At 53.6% G+C, this 22,446-nt stretch overlaps 8 protein-coding genes and 3 non-coding genes across 11 annotated transcripts; 6 read left to right on the forward strand and 5 right to left on the reverse strand.

Annotated features, from left to right (window-relative positions):
• Positions 1 to 22: 22 nt before the first annotated feature.
• Positions 23 to 1,521, reverse strand: PGK1 (phosphoglycerate kinase; the record flags this gene model as incomplete). Its single annotated transcript, XM_062892740.1, has 3 exons — positions 23 to 912; positions 967 to 1,387; positions 1,456 to 1,521. 3 exons carry the CDS (start codon positions 1,519 to 1,521, stop codon positions 143 to 145), a joined length of 1,257 nt encoding a protein of 418 aa, XP_062741351.1. The 3' UTR covers positions 23 to 142.
• Positions 1,522 to 2,413: 892 nt separating this feature from the next.
• On the reverse strand, positions 2,414 to 3,654 carry QC762_610620 (uncharacterized protein; the record flags this gene model as incomplete). The annotated part of the gene is made up of 4 exons (XM_062892741.1): positions 2,414 to 2,533; positions 2,591 to 3,141; positions 3,205 to 3,295; positions 3,502 to 3,654. The coding sequence occupies 4 exons, from the start codon at positions 3,652 to 3,654 to the stop codon at positions 2,414 to 2,416; spliced, it is 915 nt and encodes a 304-aa protein (XP_062741352.1).
• A 480-nt stretch (positions 3,655 to 4,134) lies between these two features.
• QC762_610630 (uncharacterized protein) lies at positions 4,135 to 6,293 on the reverse strand (the record flags this gene model as incomplete). The annotated part of the gene is made up of 2 exons (XM_062892742.1): positions 5,710 to 6,293; positions 4,135 to 5,658 (listed from the first exon to the last, which is right to left on the reverse strand). The coding sequence occupies exons 1-2, from the start codon at positions 5,890 to 5,892 to the stop codon at positions 4,135 to 4,137; spliced, it is 1,707 nt and encodes a 568-aa protein (XP_062741353.1). The 5' UTR covers positions 5,893 to 6,293.
• Positions 6,294 to 7,693: 1,400 nt separating this feature from the next.
• On the forward strand, positions 7,694 to 10,083 carry QC762_610640 (uncharacterized protein; the record flags this gene model as incomplete). The annotated part of the gene is made up of 6 exons (XM_062892743.1): positions 7,694 to 7,854; positions 8,092 to 8,367; positions 8,430 to 9,012; positions 9,076 to 9,182; positions 9,247 to 9,503; positions 9,560 to 10,083. 6 exons carry the CDS (start codon positions 7,694 to 7,696, stop codon positions 10,081 to 10,083), a joined length of 1,908 nt encoding a protein of 635 aa, XP_062741354.1.
• A 321-nt stretch (positions 10,084 to 10,404) lies between these two features.
• On the forward strand, positions 10,405 to 10,479 carry QC762_610650 (uncharacterized protein; the record flags this gene model as incomplete). Its single annotated transcript, XM_062892744.1, has 1 exon — positions 10,405 to 10,479. One exon carries the CDS (start codon positions 10,405 to 10,407, stop codon positions 10,477 to 10,479), a length of 75 nt encoding a protein of 24 aa, XP_062741355.1.
• Positions 10,480 to 12,504: 2,025 nt separating this feature from the next.
• On the forward strand, positions 12,505 to 17,599 carry SNQ2_2 (ATP-binding cassette transporter snq2; the record flags this gene model as incomplete). Its single annotated transcript, XM_062892745.1, has 3 exons — positions 12,505 to 14,814; positions 14,872 to 17,189; positions 17,254 to 17,599. The coding sequence occupies 3 exons, from the start codon at positions 12,505 to 12,507 to the stop codon at positions 17,372 to 17,374; spliced, it is 4,749 nt and encodes a 1,582-aa protein (XP_062741356.1). The 3' UTR covers positions 17,375 to 17,599.
• A 140-nt stretch (positions 17,600 to 17,739) lies between these two features.
• QC762_0102430 lies at positions 17,740 to 17,827 on the forward strand. The gene has a single exon. It is a non-coding gene; the product is annotated as a tRNA-Ala (tRNA).
• Positions 17,828 to 17,901: 74 nt separating this feature from the next.
• QC762_0102440 lies at positions 17,902 to 17,981 on the forward strand. Its single transcript has one exon. It is a non-coding gene; the product is annotated as a tRNA-Asp (tRNA).
• Positions 17,982 to 18,105: 124 nt separating this feature from the next.
• On the reverse strand, positions 18,106 to 18,681 carry QC762_610670 (uncharacterized protein; the record flags this gene model as incomplete). Its single annotated transcript, XM_062892746.1, has 1 exon — positions 18,106 to 18,681. One exon carries the CDS (start codon positions 18,679 to 18,681, stop codon positions 18,106 to 18,108), a length of 576 nt encoding a protein of 191 aa, XP_062741357.1.
• A 374-nt stretch (positions 18,682 to 19,055) lies between these two features.
• Positions 19,056 to 19,167, forward strand: QC762_0102460. Its single transcript has one exon. It is a non-coding gene; the product is annotated as a tRNA-Ala (tRNA).
• Positions 19,168 to 19,559: 392 nt separating this feature from the next.
• Positions 19,560 to 22,006, reverse strand: QC762_610680 (uncharacterized protein; the record flags this gene model as incomplete). Its single annotated transcript, XM_062892747.1, has 2 exons — positions 20,628 to 22,006; positions 19,560 to 20,565 (listed from the first exon to the last, which is right to left on the reverse strand). Exons 1-2 carry the CDS (start codon positions 21,470 to 21,472, stop codon positions 19,560 to 19,562), a joined length of 1,851 nt encoding a protein of 616 aa, XP_062741358.1. The 5' UTR covers positions 21,473 to 22,006.
• Positions 22,007 to 22,446: the final 440 nt, after the last annotated feature.

Genomic DNA, 22,446 nt, shown 5'->3' on the forward strand with positions numbered 1-22,446 from the left:
GTCAGGGCCTGGTTGATACAAACTAATAAACTTCCGTCTGGCCAAAAGAAATGCTCAGTTGCTCTATCTAGGTATTGCGATTCAGGTATTTGCGACACTAAAGACTACAGAAACTCCGTAATTTTCCCACACGGCCCATGATTTACTTGCGCTCGCTCAGCGCCGTGACACCGGGCAGCTCCTTGCCCTCGAGAAGCTCCAAGCTGGCACCACCACCAGTGGAGACGTGGCTGAGCTTGTCCTCGACACCATACTTGGCCGCAACAGTGGCGGTGTCACCACCACCAATGATGACGACCTTGCCGTTCTGGGCAGCGTCTACCGCAGCATCAAGGGTAGCCTTGGTGCCGTTGGCAAACTTGTCGAACTCGAACACGCCAGCGGGGCCGTTCCAGAGGATGGTCTGGGCCTCATCGATGGCCTGCTTGTAGAGCTTGATGGACTCCTCGCCGCAGTCAAGACCCATCCAGCCATCGGGGATGCCCTCAGAGTCGGTAGCCTTGCCAGTGTTGGCGTCCTTGTCAAACTTGTCGGCAGTGATGTAGTCGACGGGGAGGACAACCTTGACGTTGTTCTTCTTGGCCTTCTCCATCAGGTCACCAACAGTCTTGGAGCCAGCATCGTCAAAGAGGGAGTTGCCAATGGGGACATTGTAGAGGGTCTTTTTGAAGGTGAAAGCCATGCCACCGCACACAATGAGTGTGTTGACCTTCTCAAGGAGGTTGTCGATGAGCTGGATCTTGTCAGAGACCTTGGCACCACCAAGGATGGCGAGGAATGGTCTCTTGGGGTTCTCGAGAGCCTGGGCAAAGTAGTCAAGCTCCTTCTTCATGAGGAAACCGGCAGCCTTTTGGGGAAGGTCGACGCCAACCATGGAGGAGTGGGCGCGATGGGCAGTGCCGAAGGCATCGTCTGACGGCCGTTAGCAATCAGATCATGTAGAGCAGTCAGGATAGTTCAACTTACTGACGTAGATGTCACCGAGCTTGGTGAGCCCCTTGCGGAACTCGTCAACCTTGGCCTTGTCGGCCTTGACCTTGTTGCCCTCGGCATCGACACCCTTGCCCTCCTCCTCAACGTGGAAGCGGAGGTTCTCGAGAAGGACGACGTCTCCGTTATCGGCCTTGTTGACAATCTCCTCCACCTCGGGACCAACGCAGTCGGGGGCGAAGGTGACCTTCTTGCCGAGCTGCTTCTCAAGCTCGGGGAGGACGGGCTTCAGGGAGTACTTGGGGTTGACCTGGCCGTTGGGGCGGCCGAGATGGGACATGAGGATGACGGCCTTGGCGCCATGGTCGACGGCATACTTGATGGTGGGGATGGCACCGACGATACGCTGGGGGTTGGTGACGTTCTTGTCGGCGTCAAGGGGGACGTTGAAGTCGACCTGAGATGAGAAGCCAATGATTAGTTTACAGATCGGATGGTCGGGATCTCAGGGAGCCAAAGACATACGCGGATGAGGACGCGCTTGCCCTTGAGGTCGACGTCCTCGATGGAGAGCTTGTTGGCGAGAGACATGTTGACTAGCAATTGACGAACTGACAGTCTATGGGAGAGTGGATAGAGTGGGCGAATGATGCTTATCACGGAGACTTCAGGAAACAGACGAAAAAAAGACGCAGGCAGGTGAGAGCTGGGCTGATGTTCCAAGACCGGGGTGCCGGGTGGGAGACGGGCAAAGCTGGAGGGGTAGAGGGGTAAAAAGCTAGTGTGGGGTCATGCTAGAGCTGGTTGTGACGTCGACGGTTGGTTGGCTGTCTTTGCCCATCCGGTCTCGCTTCCGCCTTTTACTCCTTCAATATACGGAAATTGTTGAGCAATGGAAAGCTCGAGTTTCACAAAACGACAACTGCCTTAGTTAACGGTTGCGAAGGGGAAAAGAGAGAGACCTGGATGACTGTTCTTGATGGGCACCTCATACCGCCAGGGTCAAACGCTCCTTAGGATATCCGGTTTTCCTGCTTACACCGTGATGCCTCATGATGTGCAGATGTCCGGTTCTACACAGCCAATTCGTTTGCTGTCAGCCGAAGCTTCTCGCTGCGGGTGAACAGACCAAGGCTAGCAGTGCTTCATCAACTTCAGTGCCGGATATAAGCTGAGCTGGATTCATAAACCATGTCAAAACAGACCATCTATAAAGCCAGAAACGAGAGGTCTAATAAGGTCCTCAACTCCGTGCGCCGCCGGCCATGGCAAAGTCTACCGCCAAGCCGATCCCAACGTCATCCCATGTATGCCCCAACCCATGCAGAAAGATGCTGTGGTGTAAGAGAAAAGTAGAAACAAACCCCCTTATACCAATTCCCTACACGTAATACAATCTGGTGCTGTCGTCTCGTGTTCCGTCTGTTAGTGTGTGCTGTATGTCTTGTAGCAGTCATGATAGTGGCCGCCGTCGTCGTCGTAATCATCTCGGCAGGCTCTCCTGTTCCGTATTATTCGGCTTGCTTGCCGGCTGCACGTTCTCGGCAGCATTTGTCAGAGACAGATACGCAGTCCAGGCGATACCAACCGTGGATACGAAAGGCTGTTGACAACATTAGCTGACTCCCCACAAACACAAGGTAGACTACAGTCAACTTACGAGCTGGAACTGCACCGGCATCAACCGAAAGTTGACAACCTGCACCGCAGGCCACAAAATGTAGTTCGCCTTCAATGTAGGAAAGTACATGTCCTTCATCTTCTGGGAGACCCCCTTGGTACCGCCACCCTCGGCCAGTGTCATGGCCGTGAAGAAGGCCGCCACGCCAAACGGCGCAAAGACCAGCTGATCACACGCCACCCGCTTCATCGCCGGAACAAATGCGCTGGCTTTGGTCAAAGGAAACGTGCTCTCGAGAAACTTGAACCACCGAAATTGTACGGGTGCCATGCAGAAGCCGTAGGCCATAAAGCGGGTCAAGCGCTCAAAGTCGAAGGGGGGAGGGAGGGCTTTGGAGTCGGGGATGAGGTCGCGGTCGCTCAGGGGGTTCTTGCGGTCGAGTTCGTGGATTTCGATGGCAGCCGCGTCTTCTCGAGCGTCGAGGCCATAGGGGTGCTTGCGAACAGCGCGCTGACGAATCGCCGTGATGGACTGGGCGACCGTATCGGCTATACCACCCAGGATGGCGTTGCTCACCATCATGGTGAGAACTTGAAACAAAACTGTCAGCATGTTTTTAAAGAAGCCATCAGGATGATGGAAGAATCACGTACTCGGTCGTTCCTCGTAGTAGCCATTAAAACGGCTGGTAAGTCGTGCGAAGAGAGCCATCTCGATACAGAAGATGATTGTATGTAGTAAAGGCTGGTGGTTGAGGCATTCCAGTCAGTGATTATTCGACACACGCAATGATAAAGAAAAGACGCCGAAAAATGCAGGTGCCAAGACAGAACAAATTGATGTCGCCAATGCTGAAGCCGTTGATGCTGAAAGATAGTGGCATGGACCCGCGACAGAGCACTCAGGTGCCGCCAAGAAACCCCAGCATGGTGAAAGAAAGGGATACCTACCAGTGTCCCATAGATGAATCTAGAGTTGAGGGAGCGAAGCCAGCGCCTACGATTTAGTTCCCAAGTCATCTCGGAAGAAGAAATAGTTGTAGTAGTCCATCCAACGGGGTCGCTGATGATATCAGATGCAAAGAGGGACGCTTCAAGATTCATTGTGCCCTGTTCCCGTCTGTTGGCCAGCGGGCCAAGCCAGCGCCCAGTGCACCTCTATGACGACACTGGGTGGCACAGGGGACGCCCCCCAAGCACTGCCAGTCTGCTGGCTGCTAGCTTATCTCCAGCGGGCGATAAGGACGGGAAGTGTCTTGCTGCCTGTCCACAGATTTGACTTCCAGCGTGTGAGGTGAGTTCAAGCAAGCAATGAACGATGACTATAGGTATCTCGGGTGCAAGCCCATTCAGCAAATCAACTAGAGATGGGATGTGAAAATATTTATTTCTCGTCAAAGAATATAGACCCCTATTCCCCCACGCACCCGACCGTCCGTCACTTTAGCCGCAGCTCAATTCAGCCCCGTCCCGCCTCACCACCGCTCCACTGTTTACATTGAGGCTACACCACATTCATTCACCCCAAACAACGGCACCAAGATTAACCTCCCGTCAAGATATTAATTCCGCATCTCGCCTCGCTCAATCCGTCGTCTCCAGGCCGCTCGAACCCCAGTTCTGACAAATTCTTCTCATCTCCGCATCCTCGCCACTTCCATAGACGCCCTGAATCGAGCTAGGGCTCCCTTCCACCAAAGTGAGGGCAAACCCCTGATGTATATGCCACTGGATATGGCAATGGAGTAACCAACTGCCCGGGTTGTCTGTCTGGAACGCCAACACCACATACCCGCTCTGCGGTAGATTGAACGTGTCCCTCCTCGGCGGACTCTCCAGGTCCAGGCTCGTCAGGAGCTCCACATACGGCCCTGTTCCTCTGGCTAGAACATACGTGTCATGGCCATGAAGATGCAGAGGGTGAGGCAGTGGAGCAAGTGACTCGACGATGAGATACACCCATGACGAGGGAGCCAAAGACGTCAGGTCGATGGGATTGAAGTCGGCTGTGAGGTTGACAGCCGCGGTATCAATAACTTGCTTCACAACGGGATTGTTCTTGGGCGGGCGGTACGGCTCAGAACCGCCTACTCGCCATCTCACTGCGTAGTTGTCGCCCTGGCTGGGGAGGAGCACAGCGTTAAAGTTCTGAGTGAGGGCAGATGGGCCGACCGAATGAGTAATATGAGGCACCAAGTTGGAGAGGTCTTCGTCCGCGCAAGTGTCGAGCATCAACCACGAGGTACTTGTTGGGTCGCCTGTGACGGGGGTATCGGATTCGTACCGGACAATGGCCCGAATATCGGTTGACATGAGGTTGATGGCGAAACAGCTCGTCATGGGAACACCTCGAGCCCAGTACGCAACGTCAGGAGACTGGTCGGCTTCGATGATGACATCGTAGCGCTGGCCGATGGCGATGAGGAGTGTATCGGTTTCGAAAGGCTGGATGGGGATGAAATCCATGGCTACCACGGTCATGCGGTGCTGGTCGACTGCGAAGCGAAAGATCATCTCTGAGCCGGTGTTGACGAGGCGCAAAAGGTGCTTCTTTCCAGGAGTAAAGGTGAACTCAGCACGGCTGCCGGTGCCGGTCAAGTACGCGTTCTTGCCATTCATCAGACCATTCACAGCAACCGGGGGGATGCCGATGAGGCTGGTCAGGGGTTCGTCTGCCAGATCAAAGACTGATTCGTGATAGTGATCGGTGATGAGCAGAGGCCCGAGGTCAATATCCCAGTTGGCCGTGGTAGGCCCGCGGATCACAATGGCTCCAAGCAACCCATCGCCATATTGCAACGAATAGTGGGAGTGGTACCAGCTGGAGCCGTGCTGGGTGGCTTTGAAGCGGTAGGTGTGGCAGTCACCTGGCGCAATAGGGCATTCGGTCTGAGAGACAGCACCATCGGCATGGTTGGTGTTCAAATGACGCACGCCGTGAAAGTGAATGCTGGTCCCGTTCTGGGACAAGTTGTTGCAGACTTCGACTTGGACGCTGTCGCCCCAGTTTGCTTCAATGGTAGGTCCTGGATACTGTCCGTTGACAACCATCATGACTTTCTCGACTCCATCTGGCGCAAGGGTTGCCAGGCCGACATCAAACGAGTACTGCTCTTGTCAACAAAAGTATCGAGACAGTTCCAAGTATTGTTGACTTACAGAGCGGGTCACGCCTGTGTCAGGCCATGTATAAGTCACGTCATCGTCGATGCTGAAGTCACCCCAGCAGTTCCTCGCGGTCGGGCCATTCGCGCAACTCTGTCTCTTGGTGTGCTCGAGAGGGACAGCAACCGTCCAAGTGGCCCAGCCGAGGAAGGTTCCGAAAAAGAAGCTGAACCTCATCTTGTTCAGTTCTGAAGATTTCAAGGCTTGGTGTTGTTGACCCGCAGCTTGAAGACGAGTAAACTATCCATCGTCGCCCTTTTATTTTCAGATCGTCCTACACAAGTCTAGGTAGCTGCTCAACCTTGACAGTAATGATGTCGTCGTGCAGCCCGAACCACAAGTCCAAACGATAAGGCACGGTCTGTAGAGAGCTCAAAGGCATGACTTCTACGCAACTGTACAGCATCTGGTTGTATTTCACGGCTCCCAGGGGCACAGACAACCCCCTTCTCGGTCTTGGCTCCGGCCGAAGTGGTTGAGTCTTCTTTCAGCTGTACGACAAAGAAAGAAAGAAGCCGTTTCTGATTGCAACTCTGAATGGTAGCCTTCGCGATGCCTTTTTCAGCACTATTTAGCTGAGGGCTCGTGGTGTTGCCTCGCTCAGGGCAGTGATCTACAGACGGGAGAGAAAGTGTAACACTTTATTGGCTAGAGCCATTCGCCGAGACGGGCTGTCAAATCTGCACAGACGGCCATGAAAACCTGTTTCTGCTGCCGCCTTTACCAAAAATGATCCCTCCATCCCACTTGACAGTATGAATTCAAAAGGGTAAGGTGGTAGTGAAAAGGGAATGGAGGCACGTGGCGAGGCAAAGAGCATGAGAAGTAGCTGTAAGTATGGCGCCCTTCGGGGGGGTTGCAGAAACCGGAGCCGATGGCGATTATCCGTGCCGAATCTCAAAGACCAGCTTCAGATTGAGCATAGGAAACGCCACAAATGCTACACTGATCATCAGTGAGCAAAGTCCACTGACAATGCGCCGATGATGGCTAACGGGATGTATCTTGTACGTTTCTCAACTCTCTATCTCATAAAGATGTGATTCCCACGATATCTGTGGTAGAACTGTTTTTCACAAGGGAAATGAAACACAAGCATTGCTTTCAAACGCAACAAGCTTGCTTTTAAGCCCGTCATTCGTTTGGTGATTGTTGGCGAAAATCATCTCATCGACTCACCTAAACCTCCATCAATAGGTAAAGTACTCAACAGTAGATACCTACAAGCCAAGTCACTCACAAGTTATTAGAGAAAGATATGACGATGGCTATCTACTTGACTTTCGTCCACACTTATAGCTGGGTGACCTTCTGAGAGATAATGCGGGTTAGGGTTACTCCTGAGCCCCTATTCTGCCCTTTTATTTCCTCAAGAACCCCCACCCACCACACCGTGGTCACACCGTCCCCACCCCGCCCCATCTCACCAAACCTAGCAAACGCCCATCTCATAATTTTCGAAGAATCCCATTCCCTTCTGACAAACATCCTTATCATCGTTGGTCGTAAACCCCCAAAATGCCGTCATCTGCCTTTACAACCTCGAAAAGTGTCCTGCACCCGTGATTGGCTGCTTCGCCATCGCTCCTAAAAGCACGCCATACCCCTGTCGGTCATCTCGCCTGGACGTCTGGGTCATCCCCACAGCTGTGGTGAAACCTGTCCCGTCTTGTGGACGGGAGTTTCGATGTCTAGGTTTTCGGTTTTGAGAGATGAAAGAACATTCGGAGCTTTGCCGTTGGATTCTCCCCTCCAAGGATTCATCAGTATCCAAGCCAAGCGGTAGGGGTGGGAATGATAACTGGCGTATAGACACGCACACACACACTGATGTTGGCTGGGTCTCCTCTTGGGGCGTTATTTCATTGAATGGGCACACATACGCACACACACTTCACCACCTGGTGGCAGAGAGATAACCCCCGCGGCGCGCCGTATCGGTCCCGCGCCCACCGCTTGTCTCAAATTACGCCTTGGGATGGTTCCGATGAGATCAGGATCGGGCACCGGCATTACACCACTCGATGAGGCAGATGACTGGGCAGAAGACTGGCACCAGCCTGGCGGTGGTGGTGGTGCCAATGGTGGTGCCAATGGTGGTGCCAATGGTGTCAGTGAGGAGGCAGGTGGTGCTATAAGGTATGTGTGTACTTTTGTATCCCGCCTTCCCCTCTCATGGTGTTATCTTTCTTTTTTTCTTTTGGCTGGTTTTAGTTTTTGTTTTCATCAACCCAGTGGGATGACTGGAATGTGAGTTTGAGACTTAACACACACAATGCCGTTGAAGCAACAGTCGCTATACGCCACCTTTGGCACTTCATCCACCGGAGGCCAGAATAATAATAATAATCGGGTCGAGCTAACGGCCGGGGCAAGACTGCGAGACTGGACAGCAAGATCAAACACGGACGAGGACGATGATGCCAGATCACAATATGGCTCCGAGATTAGCAAAGAGGACGCAGATGTCACCACGGCCTTGATATTCACCGAGGGCGGCCCCCTCGGCGAGCCAGAGCCAAAAAGGGGACGGTTTTGGTTTTCACCCCCTGGAGGCAAGGGGGAGGAAACGGATCTTGATGCCATCGCCACGCAACGAAGTGTTTTTGACGACCCTGACCTGGCGGGACAATACCAACCACAACCAGACTGGTATGCTGTTTCTGCCCGCTTACATATCCTCGTTTTCGGGCTGGCCCTGACAGTAATCAAAGGGAAAACATCCACCGCTTCGACCCGTCAGCAAGATGGACATGGCGCGAGGAGCGAGCACTGATCCGCAAAGTCGACTTCAAAATCATGCTCTGGACCTGCCTCATGTTCTGCGCCCTGGAGATGGACAGAGCCAACATTCGACAGGCTGTCACGGACGACCTGCTGCCTGAACTTGGACTGACCACCAACGACTACAACCTCGGCAATTCGCTCTTTGCCTTTTCGTTTCTGTGTGCCGAGGTTCCATCGCAGTTGATCAGCAAGTACCTGGGCTGTGATATCTGGATACCGCTGCAGATGGTGCTCTGGTCGCTGGTGGCGTCAAGTCAGTTTACGTTGAGCGGAAGGTTTGGGTATCTGGCGTCGAGGGTGTTGTTGGGGATGCTCCAGGGAGGGTTTATACCGACTGTGGTGCTTTACCTGTCGTATTTTTACAAGGCGAACGAGCTGACGATACGGATGGGGTTCTTTTGGACATCGATGGTGTTTGCGGATATTTTTGCGGCGCTGTCAGCTTTTGGGTTGTTGCATATGCGTGGTGTTGGGGGATATTCGGGGTGGAGGTGGCTCTTTTTGATCGAGGTGAGTGTTGAGTCATGTGGAATTCCCCTACAACTAATTACCCGTACTGACTCTCGGGTCCAGGGAATGGTGACACTTATCTTTGGAATCCTGTCCTTTGGTCTCATGCCGGCTGGCCCGACGCAGACTGCTGGTTGGCTCAGGGGTGAAAAGGGGTGGTTTGCACCGAGGTATGTTCTTCCAGTTGATAATGGTCTCGAGATAACCGCTAACAAAAGAAAAAAAAATAAAAAGGGAGGAAGTTATCCTCGTTAATCGTATTATCCGTGACGACCCTTCTAAGGGAGGCATGCACAACCGGGAACCAGTATCCCCAAGGCTCCTCCTGAAGAGTCTGCTTGATTTTGACTTGTGGCCGATATATCTGATTGGTCTCTTCAATCATGTACCCTATGCCACGCCAACCAGCTATCTGACGTTGTCGCTCAAAGGGATGGGGTTCTCGACATTCCAAACCAATCTGCTGGTGATTCCGTCGCAGGTGCTCCATAGTAGGTCTAGAAGGACTTTGACGGTGATTGGAACATTGTGCTAACAGAGTTGACAGTCGTAAACATGATAATCCTGACCTATGTCAGTGAATTCACTGGTCAAATGTCACTGATTGCCATCATACCTCAGTTTTGGGCAATCCCCTTCCTGGTCTTTTTACGGTTCGTAGACACCACCACAGTGTCCAAATGGACGGTCTGGTTGGTCATGACCTTCTTCCTGGGATCACCATATTCGCACCCCATCCAGGTCGGATGGATCTCTCGCAATGCCAACACTGTCCGCAGTCGTGCTGTGGGCAGTGCTGTGTACAACATGTGCGTCCAGGGCGGCAGTATTATCGGGGCTAACATCTACCGCGAAGACGATGCGCCACACTACACTCGCGGCAACACGGTACTGCTGTCGATACTGGCCTTCAATATCGTTCTCTATTTATCAACCAAGGCATACTATGTATGGCGGAACCGAAGCCGAGAGGAGGTCTGGAATGCCATGTCAGAGAGTGAGCGGGAGAAGTACCTGGCAGAAAACTGGGATGCCGGAAACAAGCGGTTAGATTTCAGATTTGCATCTTAAGCAGACACTGCCCATGGCTTTTTCATCAATCAACCAATTGAGGAACTGGAATGTGACAGAGATGCATGTGGGGGACTACCTGGAGTGTGTGTGAGCCTGGCCTGACGAGGCGGTGCCATGGCGGGGTATCTTTACTGGACAACAAAAGGGGTGTGGCTCTATCACCTCGCTGTTCATAAATACCTGTGAATTTCCCCACGTTTTTATTTGCCCCTTCTCTCTTTCTTTCTGTCATCAAACACACGCCCTGGGGAAACCCACCCATTAATCACTCCCACATCGCCGTTGGCCTCGCTCGAGAGGCCACCACATACTGCAAGAATGGCAGCAGCAGCATCAGCAGCAGCTGCCAGTATCCGTCTCTCCGCCATTTACTTCCAGCCCCAGTTCCAGTGATCAAGGTCTCCTGCACTTTTTGGACCCGAGCCAAGACTTTGATCATCTGTTGTGGAACGGCTCTTTTGACACAACCTCGCAACAACTTGCTCTCGACTGTCCCCTTTTTGATATTCAATACCCACTTCCATTCCCCACCCTTCCAGTTCCCGACTTTGATATTGGAATACCCTCTCTCGGCCTGGGTGAATCAAGCGCTGCTCCCGTCACAACAACAGCGGCAACGGCAAACCTATCTCTGTTAACTCCGACGCCAACAATCATCACATCGTTCGAGTCTTGCCAGTCACCATCATCCTCTACCTCACCCACTTCCACAAGCACGCCTGTCTCTGCCTCGGGCAATTTGGTCCCCGGGTTGAAGCTCCCTTCCTCCATTTCTGTTACACTTACCGGCAAGCCGAAAGGAAAGCCAGGGCGGAAGCCAACCAAGAAACGTCCTCTGCCTGAAGAAGAGGATGATGAAGACGAAGAGGTGCTCGTGAAGAGGGCGAGGAACAATCTGGCTGCCAAGCGCTACAGGCAGAAAAAGGTTGACCGCATTGAGGAGTTGGAGGATGAGGTGAAGGAGGTGAAGAAGGAGAGGGATGACCTCCGCGTGGAATTGGCGAGGAGGGAGGCCGAGGTGAAGGCTCTAAGGGAGATGCTGGCAATGACAACGGGGAAGAAGGATTAGGTAGGATTGATAGCTAGTTGATAGAGAACAAAATGAAACCATACTTGCGATACATATCAGCATTCCGCACTGGTTTCAATGGCATTGTCATTTAGTTACACTGATTGAATCGTGACCTCCATGATGCCGTCTTTTTGTCCTGATAGAGTGATTGGTGGTGTGCTGGTGGTCCGAGTGTCTGTCTGACCAAAGATGCTAGGGCCCACGCTAAGTCAGCACACTCCCACCGTGAAAATAGAAATGATTTCATTTTTGATCAGTCCTGTACTAGCCAATCAAATTGTTGGTTGGAATATTTAACGACGGTGGTCTTGGCAATAATTTTGACGGTGGAGCAGATCCATCTGCCAGGGAACCTTTCTAGAAAATACCAAGGGCTACACCCGACGCCGTGGACAAAGATGACGATTACAAATTGCGACGCTGAGTGGACGGGCGTGTTGGGCACGGAGTCACTGCGCCGAGAATACGAAGCCAAGGCAGAGACAAGTGCGACTAAAAGACATGGAAGAGGCAGTGACAGCTTTGGAACGCTCGCACGAACATCCCTCCGCTTTTAAAAGAGGAATTGGGTCCTGCTGTGGTTGGATTTCTAAGCACGGAGCATCCATACCTAGGGGCACAGCTCCAAGCACCCAACCGGTCCGGGCGGCAGAAGCAGGGTCTTTTTGAGCAAATGAACGGGGAGAAAATGCAAGGGCGGGGGGGAGAACGGATTTATAATGGCCTGCTCTGTCCTCTTTGTCACTTGGCGGCCGCTAACTCCACGGCGTTTGCGGACAACAAGCGTACTCCATCGTACCCGTTATGCCGTTCAGACCGGAGTTTGCATTCAAAGGCGGTGGGAGCGGACCGTGTAGACGTGCAGATCGCTACCCAGACCATACCGTCCAGGCGGTTTAACGCTGCTTTAACGTGTTAAACCTTCTTTTGAGCAGCAAAGCATCTTACGAATCACTGGTCGGCGGTGACTGGGGCTGTTGACAAGGGGGGTGGTTGCTTCCGATGATTCATGCCCCGTCACTCTTATCTCCATTCTGGAGTCGGAATCTTTCATCAGGGTGCTGCTTACAATTCTGCTGTGTGGGGTGGCTGTTTGTATATGAGGTCTGGTAGACGCGCGACTTTTCACCTCATGATTTTTGATAGAGCTGCGAATCAACCCTACCAGGCTCTTTCCAGTTTGCAAACCATATCCCCCGGCTGCTCCTGCCGCTTCTCGGCACCGGTGAGCTGCACCTTTGATTGAGTTGACCGCGACTTCCAACGTCACTCTCTTTCTCTCTGCCTGCTGCTCAGTCCCACAACTTGAGAATCAAAACACTGCATTTTCACAAAAACCAACCAGAATGTGGGGGCAACAAACGCCCGAGGAGGCTTTCCGCCGGGGAGCCTCTGAAGCCCTTCCAGACTCGCTCCATCATCGAGATCCAACCCAGCCAATCAGCGAAGAAGAAGCTGACATCGACTCTGGCGACACCACCAAGATCCCACCAAGTCCTGAGGCCTTGTCCACAGCCGACGAAGGCCTTTGGGGAGAGCGAGATGTCGGCGGCCCAGTGAGCCAACGGATGGCCATGCAGGACTTTCAAGAGCTTCAACGCGAGCTCACCAAGATGACCACGAGGCGGTCACGGTCCCAGTCCCGGTCCCGGGCGCGATCACAACCACGATCAAGGTCGGCCTCGAAAGCTTCCCGGAAATCGGATAGCAGGCGCGATAATGTCTTTCGCCGCATCGCTTCCCGGGCCAGTGGAAAATCAAAGCGGCCGAAAGACGAACACGATCCTGAACAGCAGGCCGCCGACGATGCTAGCAGCTCGGACGAGTCCTCGGATGACGGCAGCCAGTTTCAATTGGAGCAGTTTATGCGCGACGGCCACCTTGAGAAGCGCACGGATTCTGGCGAGTCGAGCAAGAAGGTCGGCGTGGTGTTCAAGAACGTCACCGTCAAGGGTGTGGGCGGCGGCACTGTGTTTGTCAAGACACTTCCCCAGGCTATCCTCGGCACATTTGGTCCCGATCTGTACGGCATTCTCTGCAGATTTGTCCCAGCACTTCGTTTCGGACGTCGGCAAGGCGGGCTTCGTACCCTTCTCAACGACTTCACTGGTGTCGTACGGCATGGAGAGATGATGCTAGTGCTGGGTCGGCCGGGGAGTGGCTGCAGCACTTTTCTCCGCGTCATTGCCAACAATAGGGGCGGGTATGCTGCCATCGAGGGCGAGGTTTCCTACAGCGGCATCTCTGCCGAGGAAGTTGCAAAGCGCTATCGCGGTGAGGTGGTCTACAACGGTGAAGACGACCAGCACATGCCTACCTTGACCGTGGGGCAGACACTCCAGTTTTCCCTGCTCAACAAGACCAAGAAGCACCTCAGGGACAATGTGGACTTTATCATCGACTCGTTGTTGCGCATGTTTGCTATCCAACACACAAAAAACACCATTGTTGGGAATGCCTATACACGTGGTGTTTCCGGGGGTGAGAGAAAACGAGTTTCCATCGCCGAGGCCCTGGCCACCAAGAGCACCATCGTCTGCTGGGACAATTCGACAAGAGGTCTCGATGCATCCACCGCTCTGGATTACGCCAAATCGCTGCGTGTCATGACCGATGTATCGGATCGAACAACCATCACCACCCTCTATCAGGCCGGAGAAGGCATTTATGAGTTGATGGACAAGGTCCTGGTCATTGATGAAGGGCGCATGCTCTATCAGGGCCCTGCCAACGAGGCCAGGCAGTACTTCATCGACCTTGGTTTCCACGCACCACCACGCCAGACTACTGCCGACTTTCTCACCTCCATCTGTGACCCAGTCACCCGACAGTTCCGCCCCGGCTACGAAGACAAGTGCCCCAAAACTGCCGAGGAGCTTGAGACAGCATTCAGAAACAGCGAGGCATACAGGAAGGTCCTTGCTGATGTGGAGCAATTTGAGAGGCATCTGCAACAAACCAAGCATGCCGATACTCAGAGGTTCCAGGAAGCCGTCGAGGAGCAAAAGTCTCGCCGTGTTGCCTCGGACTCGAACTACACTGTCAGCTTCTGGAAGCAAGTCCTCGCCTGCTCCCGCCGCGAAATCTGGCTCTTGTGGGGCAACAAGACGGAAATGTACACCAAATATTTCACCATCATCAGCAACGGCTTCATTGTTGGCTCTCTCTTCTACGACACTCCGGACAACACGGCCGGCACCTTCCTGCGTGCCGGTGCTGCCTTCTTCTCCATTGTCTTTCTCGGATGGCTTCAGCTCGCTGAGCTCATGAAAGCCGTCTCTGGTCGTGTTGTTGTGGCTCGGCACAAGGAATATGCCTTCTATCGTCCGTCTGCTGTCAACCTTGCCCGCGCTCTCGTCGATCTCCCGGTCTTGATCTTCCAGGTTGTCATCTTTGGTCTGATCATGTACTTCATGACTGGTTTGGACTTGACACCGGCCAAGTTCTTCATCAGTCTCTTATTCATCTATACGACCACCTTTTGCATCACGGCTCTGTACCGCATGTTTGCGTCCCTGTCACCAACAATTGACGATGCCGTTCGTTTCAGCGGACTTGCGCTCAACTTGCTGGTCATCTTTACCGGTTACGTGATCTACAAGCCTATCTTGGTGTCACAAAAGATCTGGTTCGGTTGGCTCTTTTACGTGAATCCGGTAAGCAGATCTCCCTCCCTCCTTCGACATCGTCCAACAGCTGCTAACAAGAGACAGCTTGCATATGCCTTTGAAGCCGCTCTGACCAATGAGTTTTCTGGCCGGATCATGGAATGTGCCCCTGCGCATCTTGTGCCTCAGGGGCCGGGTATTCTACCAGCCAACCAGGGATGTGCGATTCCAGGCTCGGTCGCAGGGAGTACTGATGTCTCCGGAACGGCATACCTCGACAGCCAGTTCAACTACACCCGGGATCACCTGTGGCGCAACTTTGGTGTTCTCATAGCCTTCTCTGTGCTTTATCTCATGGTCACAGTGGCCGCCACGGAGCTCTTGACATTTGTCGGATCGGGCGGCGGCGCCCTCGTCTTCAAGCGTTCTAGCAAGGCAGCCAAGCGAGCCAAACTCGCTGCGAAGCCGACCGACATGGAGAAGGGCAATGCGACCGGAGCATCATCCACCACCGACGTTGGCTATCAGAATCGCTCGGAAAAGACAGAACTGACTGGTCTGACCGGAAGCGACAAGGTCTTTACCTGGGAGAATGTCTCGTACACTGTTCCGACCCCTCAAGGACCCAAGAAGCTTCTCAACGAAGTCAGCGGTTACGCGAAACCGGGAGTCATGGTTGCGCTCATGGGAGCCAGCGGTGCTGGCAAGACGACGCTGCTCAACACCTTGTCCCAACGCCAAACGGTCGGCGTGGTTTCTGGCGACATGCTGGTTGACGGTAAACCGCTGACCGGAGACTTTCAACGCGGCACTGGCTTCGTCGAACAAATGGATCTTCACGACGAGACCACCACCATTCGGGAGGCTCTTGAGTTCTCTGCGCTCCTTCGCCAGAGCCGTGACACGCCAAAGCACGAGAAGCTGGCCTATGTCGACACTGTTCTGGACTTGCTCGAGTTGACGGACGTTCAGGATGCCATTATTGCGTCTCTGGGCGTGGAGCAAAAGAAGAGACTGACTATTGGCGTGGAACTAGCAGCCCGGCCTTCGCTTCTGCTCTTCCTCGACGAACCGACCAGTGGCCTTGATGCCCAGTCCGCTTTCTCTATTGTGCGCTTTCTTCGCAAGCTCTGCGTTGCTGGACAGGCCATCGTGTGCACTATTCATCAGCCCTCGTCTGACCTGATCCAGGAGTTTGATGAGATTCTGGCCTTGAACCCCGGCGGCAACACCATTTACTTTGGGCCTGTTGGAGAGAACGGTAGCGCAGTGGTCAAGTACTTTGCCGACCGAGGCGTCCAGTGTCCTCCCGGCAGAAACGTCGCCGAGTTCCTCCTCGAGACGGCCATCAAGGGTGGAAGACGCCCAGACGGCAAGCGAATTCACTGGACTCAGGAATGGCGCGAGTCCAAGGAGAACCGAGACTTGCTGGCCGAGATTCAGCGGCTCAAGGATGAGCGCAGCAAGGCCAACAAGGAATCGACTGTTGTCCAGCCGGCATTGCAATCGTTTGCTGCTCCCACCTGGACGCAAATCACCCTTCTGACCAAGCGCATGTTTGTCCACCAATGGCGTCAGCCATCTTATCTCTACGGGCGGCTGTTCACTGCTGTTATTGTCGGCATCTTCAATGGCTTCACCTTTTGGAAGCTGGGCAACACGGTGGCTGACATGCAGAACCGCATGTTTACGTGCTTCCTCATCATAATGATCCCTGCCACCGTCCTCAATGCCGTCTTGCCAAAGTTTTACACCAACCGCATGCTCTGGGAGGCACGCGAGCACCCATCGCGCATCTATGGCTGGGTAGCCTTTTGCACGGCCGAGGTCTTGTCCGAGATCCCAGGCAGTATTCTGGCGGCCGTGCTGTACTTTTTGCTATGGTACTTCCCCACTGGTCTGCCGACTGAGGCGTCAGTTGCGGGTTACGTCTTCTTGATGACGCTGCTCTTCTTCCTGTTCATGGCCAGCTGGGGTCAGTGGATCTGCGCGTGGGCGCCCAACTTTACCGTCATCAGCAACATCCTGCCGTTCTTTTTGGTCACCTTTTCCATCTTCAACGGTGTTGTGGTTCCTTATGACCAGCTGAATGTGTTTTGGAGATATTGGATCTACTATGTGAACCCATCGACGTGGTGGGTCAGAGGCGTTCTCGCGGCCACGTTGAATGGTCAGAGTGTGCAGTGTGCTCCCAATGAGGCCGCCTACTTTGATCCCCCATCAGGACAGACGTGTTTGGAGTTTGCGGGCGACTTTGCGAGGCAGGCTGGTCAGGGGTATCTGCTCAATCCCAACGACACGGCAGACTGCGGGTTTTGCCCGTACTCGAGCGGGAACCAGTATTTGAACACGTTGGGGATCACTCCGGATGAGAAGTGGAGGGACTTTGGCATCTTTTTGATGTTTTGCTTTACCAACTGGATGTAAGTTTTGACCTCGGTTCTTGATTGCATGACACGGCTGCTAACATGTTTATTATCCACCCAGGCTGGTCTACTTCTTCGTCTGGACCGTCCGAGTCAAGGGTATGACATTCGGCTTTGGGCCGCTGTTTGACGTACTCGGCAAAGGTGTCGGGGCGGTCAAGGGGGTCTTCAAGAGAAAATAGAGGAAAGAGAATCTGGTTCGATGGGATAGAACTGGGTTGGGTTTAGATAAGACACACGGGGCATTTGATACCACGGGATTTCGGCTTGCTGTTTGTCACACATATGAGATATAATAATGGATGAAGGGATAAAATGAGTGCGAGGTAGATAGATATAGAAATAACAGTCTTTGATCGCTCAATCCTGGAGGTTTGTTTTCTTTGGCGTGCGCATTCAGGGGTAACCAACCGTTGCCACCGCCATCATCTCCACCCTCCAGCCACAAAACCCTCATCCCCACCACCACTTGCCCTATTACCCACTTCCCACCAGCCCACCCTCCATGAACCTTCCTTCCCAGCCGCTTTCTCAACAAATCAAAGCCGGGCGTGTGGTCTAGTGGTATGATTTCTGTTTCGCACCTTTGTCTGCGATCTTACAGAAGGTCCCGCGTTCAATTCGCGGTACGTCCAGGTCTCTCACACACCTCATCCTCCAACAAAACTACGACAGGTGCACAAACATCTGTTGATAAATTGTTCGTTTATCTTCCGTAGTATAGTGGTCAGTATGTGAGCTTGTCATTGGTCAACGCTCGAGACCCGGGTTCAATTCCCGGCGGGAGAGGCTCTACAGAAGAAGGGGGTTGTGTGGGTGCTCTTTTTTTTTCTTGGCTTTTTGTCTCCTGTTCAGGGAGGTTTTGTTTGGGTATTGAGTTGAGAAGGGTGACATAGAAGGGGGGAGAGAAAAATCAGGCATGACTCCAAGGCAGCACCTCCGTCTTTTTATCCCCCCCTACATCAACCGCCTCGGCACCAACAAGAAAGAATACCACTCTCGCCCAGACGGTATCACTCTTGTTTTCCCAAGCATGCATCGTCCCTCGTTGCACGACCACATCACCCTTTTTGAGCCTTCTCTTCTCCCCGCCGTCCAGAGTCAGCTCCATCTCTCCTTCGATAACAACCCCAAAGTCGATTGTTTCTGTCCTGTGAAACTGGATTGCCTGCCCTGGTCCCCAGTCGCAGTACCGCACGAGTGTTTCCCCTGGTGCCTTTGGGAACCAGAGCGTACCTGGGCTTGGCTGGAGGGGGTGAGCCTGGAGACGGTTGATGTCGTCTTCAGTGGACATGTTGAGGGGGGTGGTGAAGGTTTTGTAGAGGTCGTGGACAACCATGCCTACTGAGCCGTACGGGGTTGGGGAGGAGGGGATAAGGGAGGGAGGGGCGAAGAAGGAGAGGCCAGTGGTGGGGGTGTGCGTTGTCACATGGCGGGTAGGGGAGCCGAGGGGGTTGTAGATGGGTTGGTCTCTTTCTGAGGAGGACATGGCGGTGGTGGTGATGGGGGTTGTTGACAAAGGAAGATGGGTTTGCTGTGGGGGAAAAGAAGAGTGGCGATGTGGAACGGAGCGTCAAGAGTGTTTTGATGAGATGCAAACCCCTCTCGGAGGTAAAAGAAGGGTCCAGTCTTATCATATGAAAAGCACGGTGGGTGTGTGCGGCCGGGTATTATCCAATGGTGGTCATATATATACATCGGACCTGTTGAGTTGTACAAAGAATGCGAGGGGCAATCTACCTTATGTCGGTTGATGTTGAACACACACAGCCAATGATGCTTCTTGCATCCCCTTTACCACCAAAAATAAGAATAAAAAAGAGGGAGAAATGCCAAAAGTAAACTCATCATGTGATGAATGCTTGGACGAGCTGGGAATCGAACCCAGGACCTTTCGCATACAATGGATCCTTGATCTTGAGGATACAAGGATGAGTATGCTAAGCGAACGCTCTACCAACTGAGCCACACGCCCTTTTCTTTTGCTTGATGAGTGGACATGGTCAGAGACTTAGCTCATGAGTGAAAAGCAAGCCACGTAAAAGAGCCAGAAAGCCAAGAGTACGAAAGCTAACAACAACACAGGCAAAAGATTATTGCAAAATCAAAACCAGGCAAAACAAGAGGCGGGGTATACCATTTCATCACCTTGCCAGGCACCAGCCGTAGCTTTCTCTTCTCAACGGTATCTAGTGCCAACAAGTCTATCTCCCAACCGAGAAAAAATAAAGGGTGCTGCTGAGTGCGTGTGTGTTTCATCATTGCGCGCCAAATGCTCTCATGCCATAATACAAGAACAGGAAGATCGAGACCAACATCAAAAAGAGAAAATTCCAAAACTACACCACGACGTCCCGAGAACCACGCTTAGCTGTAACCGCCGCCGCCACCGTTTCCACCATTCCAGTACCCCTGTTGAGGGCCGTTAGCCGGTCCTGGAGGGTTGCCGTACCCCGATGATTGTTGCTGCAGCTGCGGGGGCGTTCCGTATCCGCTCGTGGGTGTGGTGAAGCTCCTCTGAGGCTGGGGGTGAGCGAGAGGTGCTGGGCTGGTGGTGGCGCTTCGCTGCGGCGGCTGACCGATGCCAAAGTCAAACCCGTGCTGTTGCTGATTCGGTCCCGGTGACCCCATCCTCGACTGAAGGCTTTGGTTCGTCATGCTCCGTGTCGGTGGGTGTGGCAGGGGTTGGTGCGGGGGCGGCGACATGGACTGGTTGTACAAAGACCCTGTTGGTGAGCGCAAGCCTTCGTGTGGGTTGTAAGGAGACGGGGCGCCGGGGGACCGGGCGCTTTGAGTGCCGACATAGTTGGGGCCGAAGGGGTTCGTGGGGTCTACCGTACGTGGAGACTGCGCGCCTTCGCGAAGAAGAGGAGTGCTCGTGGGGCTCATGGGACCGTCGTTGCCATTGTTGGCGGCACGAGCAGCCGCGGCACCGGCACCGGCACCGGCACCGGCGGCGGCCGCTGTGGCCATGGCGACAACGTTGCCGAACTTCTCGTTGGCGGGGGCGGGCGAGGGGGGAACACTGTAGCTGTCCTTGTCGGCATGCCCGTTTTGGGCCATGTCCTTGGCATTGTACTCGTGAGCGTTGCTTGTGAAAGCATCAGGGTTGATGCCCTCCTTTCTGAACCGCTCCATCTCCAGACGCTCGGCTTCGGCACGCGCCGCGGCCTCGGTGGCCTCCTTGGCCCCCTGCCTTCTCTGGCGGATGCAGTAGAATAGAGCAGCGAAGAGAATGGCAGCACCGACAGAGGAGCCACCGGCGTAGATGGCAATTTTGGCGGCGTTGGGAAGTTCCTCCCATTTCTCGGCCATGGTCTTCTCGGGCACAGGGGGTGGCGCGTTCATGACCTCCTCGACGGTAGAATTACCCCTTGATAAGAGTCAGTCACGAGGCCAATTTGGGGTCGACGGAAGGAGCTTCTTCAAACTTACTCGACAATCTGGATGCTCTCCCACGAACCAGACCGGTCTCCATACACATATTCCTTGCCGCTGCTGTAGTCGGTGACGTGGCAGTTCTTGACAAACATGGAAAAGGGGCCCTTGGTGTAGTCGGTAGTACCGCCAGCCCACTCGCGGGTGCCCTCGGGCAGGCTGGGGTCACCACCGGCCCAAATACCGATAGAAATGCGCATGGGTGTCTGGGGGTACAGATCCATGCCACCCTCGTCTTTCTTGCCGTCGCCTTTGCTAATGGCATCCTCTGGAGTCAGTCTGCGGAACTTGGCGCCGTCAATGTAGAAGTCAAGGTAGTCCTTGGTCCAGTCCAGGGTGTAGTTGTGGAAGTCGTCCTGGACGCTGGGGATCTGGTCGTACTGGGCGTTGGTGTAGTGCGGTTGGTTCTTGCCAAAGTAGTTGCTCTGAGCGACGGTGGAGTTGCCGCCAAAGAATTCCCAGTCGATCTCGTCCAGGTTGTCGCTCAACAACATGATGGAGCTGATGATGCCGCGACCGGGAGCTGCCTTGAGCCAGATTTCGGTACGACCCCAGAAGATGTAGAAGCGAGAGCGAATGGTGGGCGAGTCGCCCTGCTTGTTGATGGTGAACTCGGCACCAGTCTCGGGAGAGTACTTGACAGGGCCGACGGTGGTTTCCCAGGCTTCGAACTTGGGGGTGACGTTGAAGACAAAGTTGTAGTCCATGCCGAAGGCGGGGTTTGGCGGGCACGTCTCGTTCATAGGAAAGCAGTGGGTGGTGACCTGGGCGGCGACATTGCTGATGAGCGATGTCCACGCCAGCAGCCCGAGGGCCGGGGCGAAAGATGGTGTTAATCTCATTGTCGATTCAGCTGTCGTATGCTTGGGGTGTTGTATTGATGTATGTACAGATGTTGCTCGCTCAGACTGTTGATATGTACGTCTCGTGTCGCCGAGTGATCAGAGTAGTTGCATGTCGCTGTACTGCTCTTTGTATTCTCCAAGGATGTCGTTGTCCAAAAAAATCGCGTAAAAATCGGGGGATCAAGATCAACTGATCGGCCGTGTCGGAAAAGAATCGAATGTTTAGAGGGATTGTGTGAGGCAATTGGGAGTGCTTCGTCTCGGTCAGGGCAAGTTGAGTGCTTGCCGCGTGTGGTTGTAGCTGGAGCTGGTGGGTGAAGGAGTGTGGTGTGTGGTGCTGTCGAGGGATCTCAGCAGAAAAGGGAACGTCAACGACGGACGAAAAGAGATGGGACATGGAGATGAGAAAAAGAGATTGGGAGGCCCGAAAAGGGGCGTGTCGATAAGCAGACACGGCAGGATTCCTCGCGAACCGAAGCTTGGGCTCTCTCGGCAGGCCTTGGCGGTTAAGCCTTTTGCGGGATAGCCCGCTGGAGCACGCGCCAGTATCCGGGGAAGCCCCTGAAGGACTGCTTGTTTCATGTTAGCGCACCTGCTGTTGAACCAATCACAGGCTGTCATCCAGAGACTAGCGTTTTCTTGGGACTGCAGAAGCGGAGAAGCCATCTTGGATTTTCAGGCACAACGGCCACACGCAGATGAGTGTGACCTCACTGGTCCACCGTTGCGAAACTGTGAATTTTTTTGTTTTATTTATATTTTTACTGTCATTTTTATTCTTCTCACCAGCGAAAGAAGAAACCGACACCTTCTATTTCTCATCTCCCGTCTACTGGGCTGCGGGTGCCGCGGGCCGCCCACCGTTGACATTTACCCGCTACCTATCTTAGTTGACAGCACCCGATCCAGCCGTTGATCAACATTAGCTACTTTGTACAACTCTAGATAGGCTTGCTCTCCTGGTTGCCATG

This window comes from Podospora pseudocomata, chromosome 6 (genome assembly GCF_035222375.1).
Source record: "Podospora pseudocomata strain CBS 415.72m chromosome 6, whole genome shotgun sequence".
Taxonomy (NCBI): domain Eukaryota; kingdom Fungi; phylum Ascomycota; class Sordariomycetes; order Sordariales; family Podosporaceae; genus Podospora; species Podospora pseudocomata.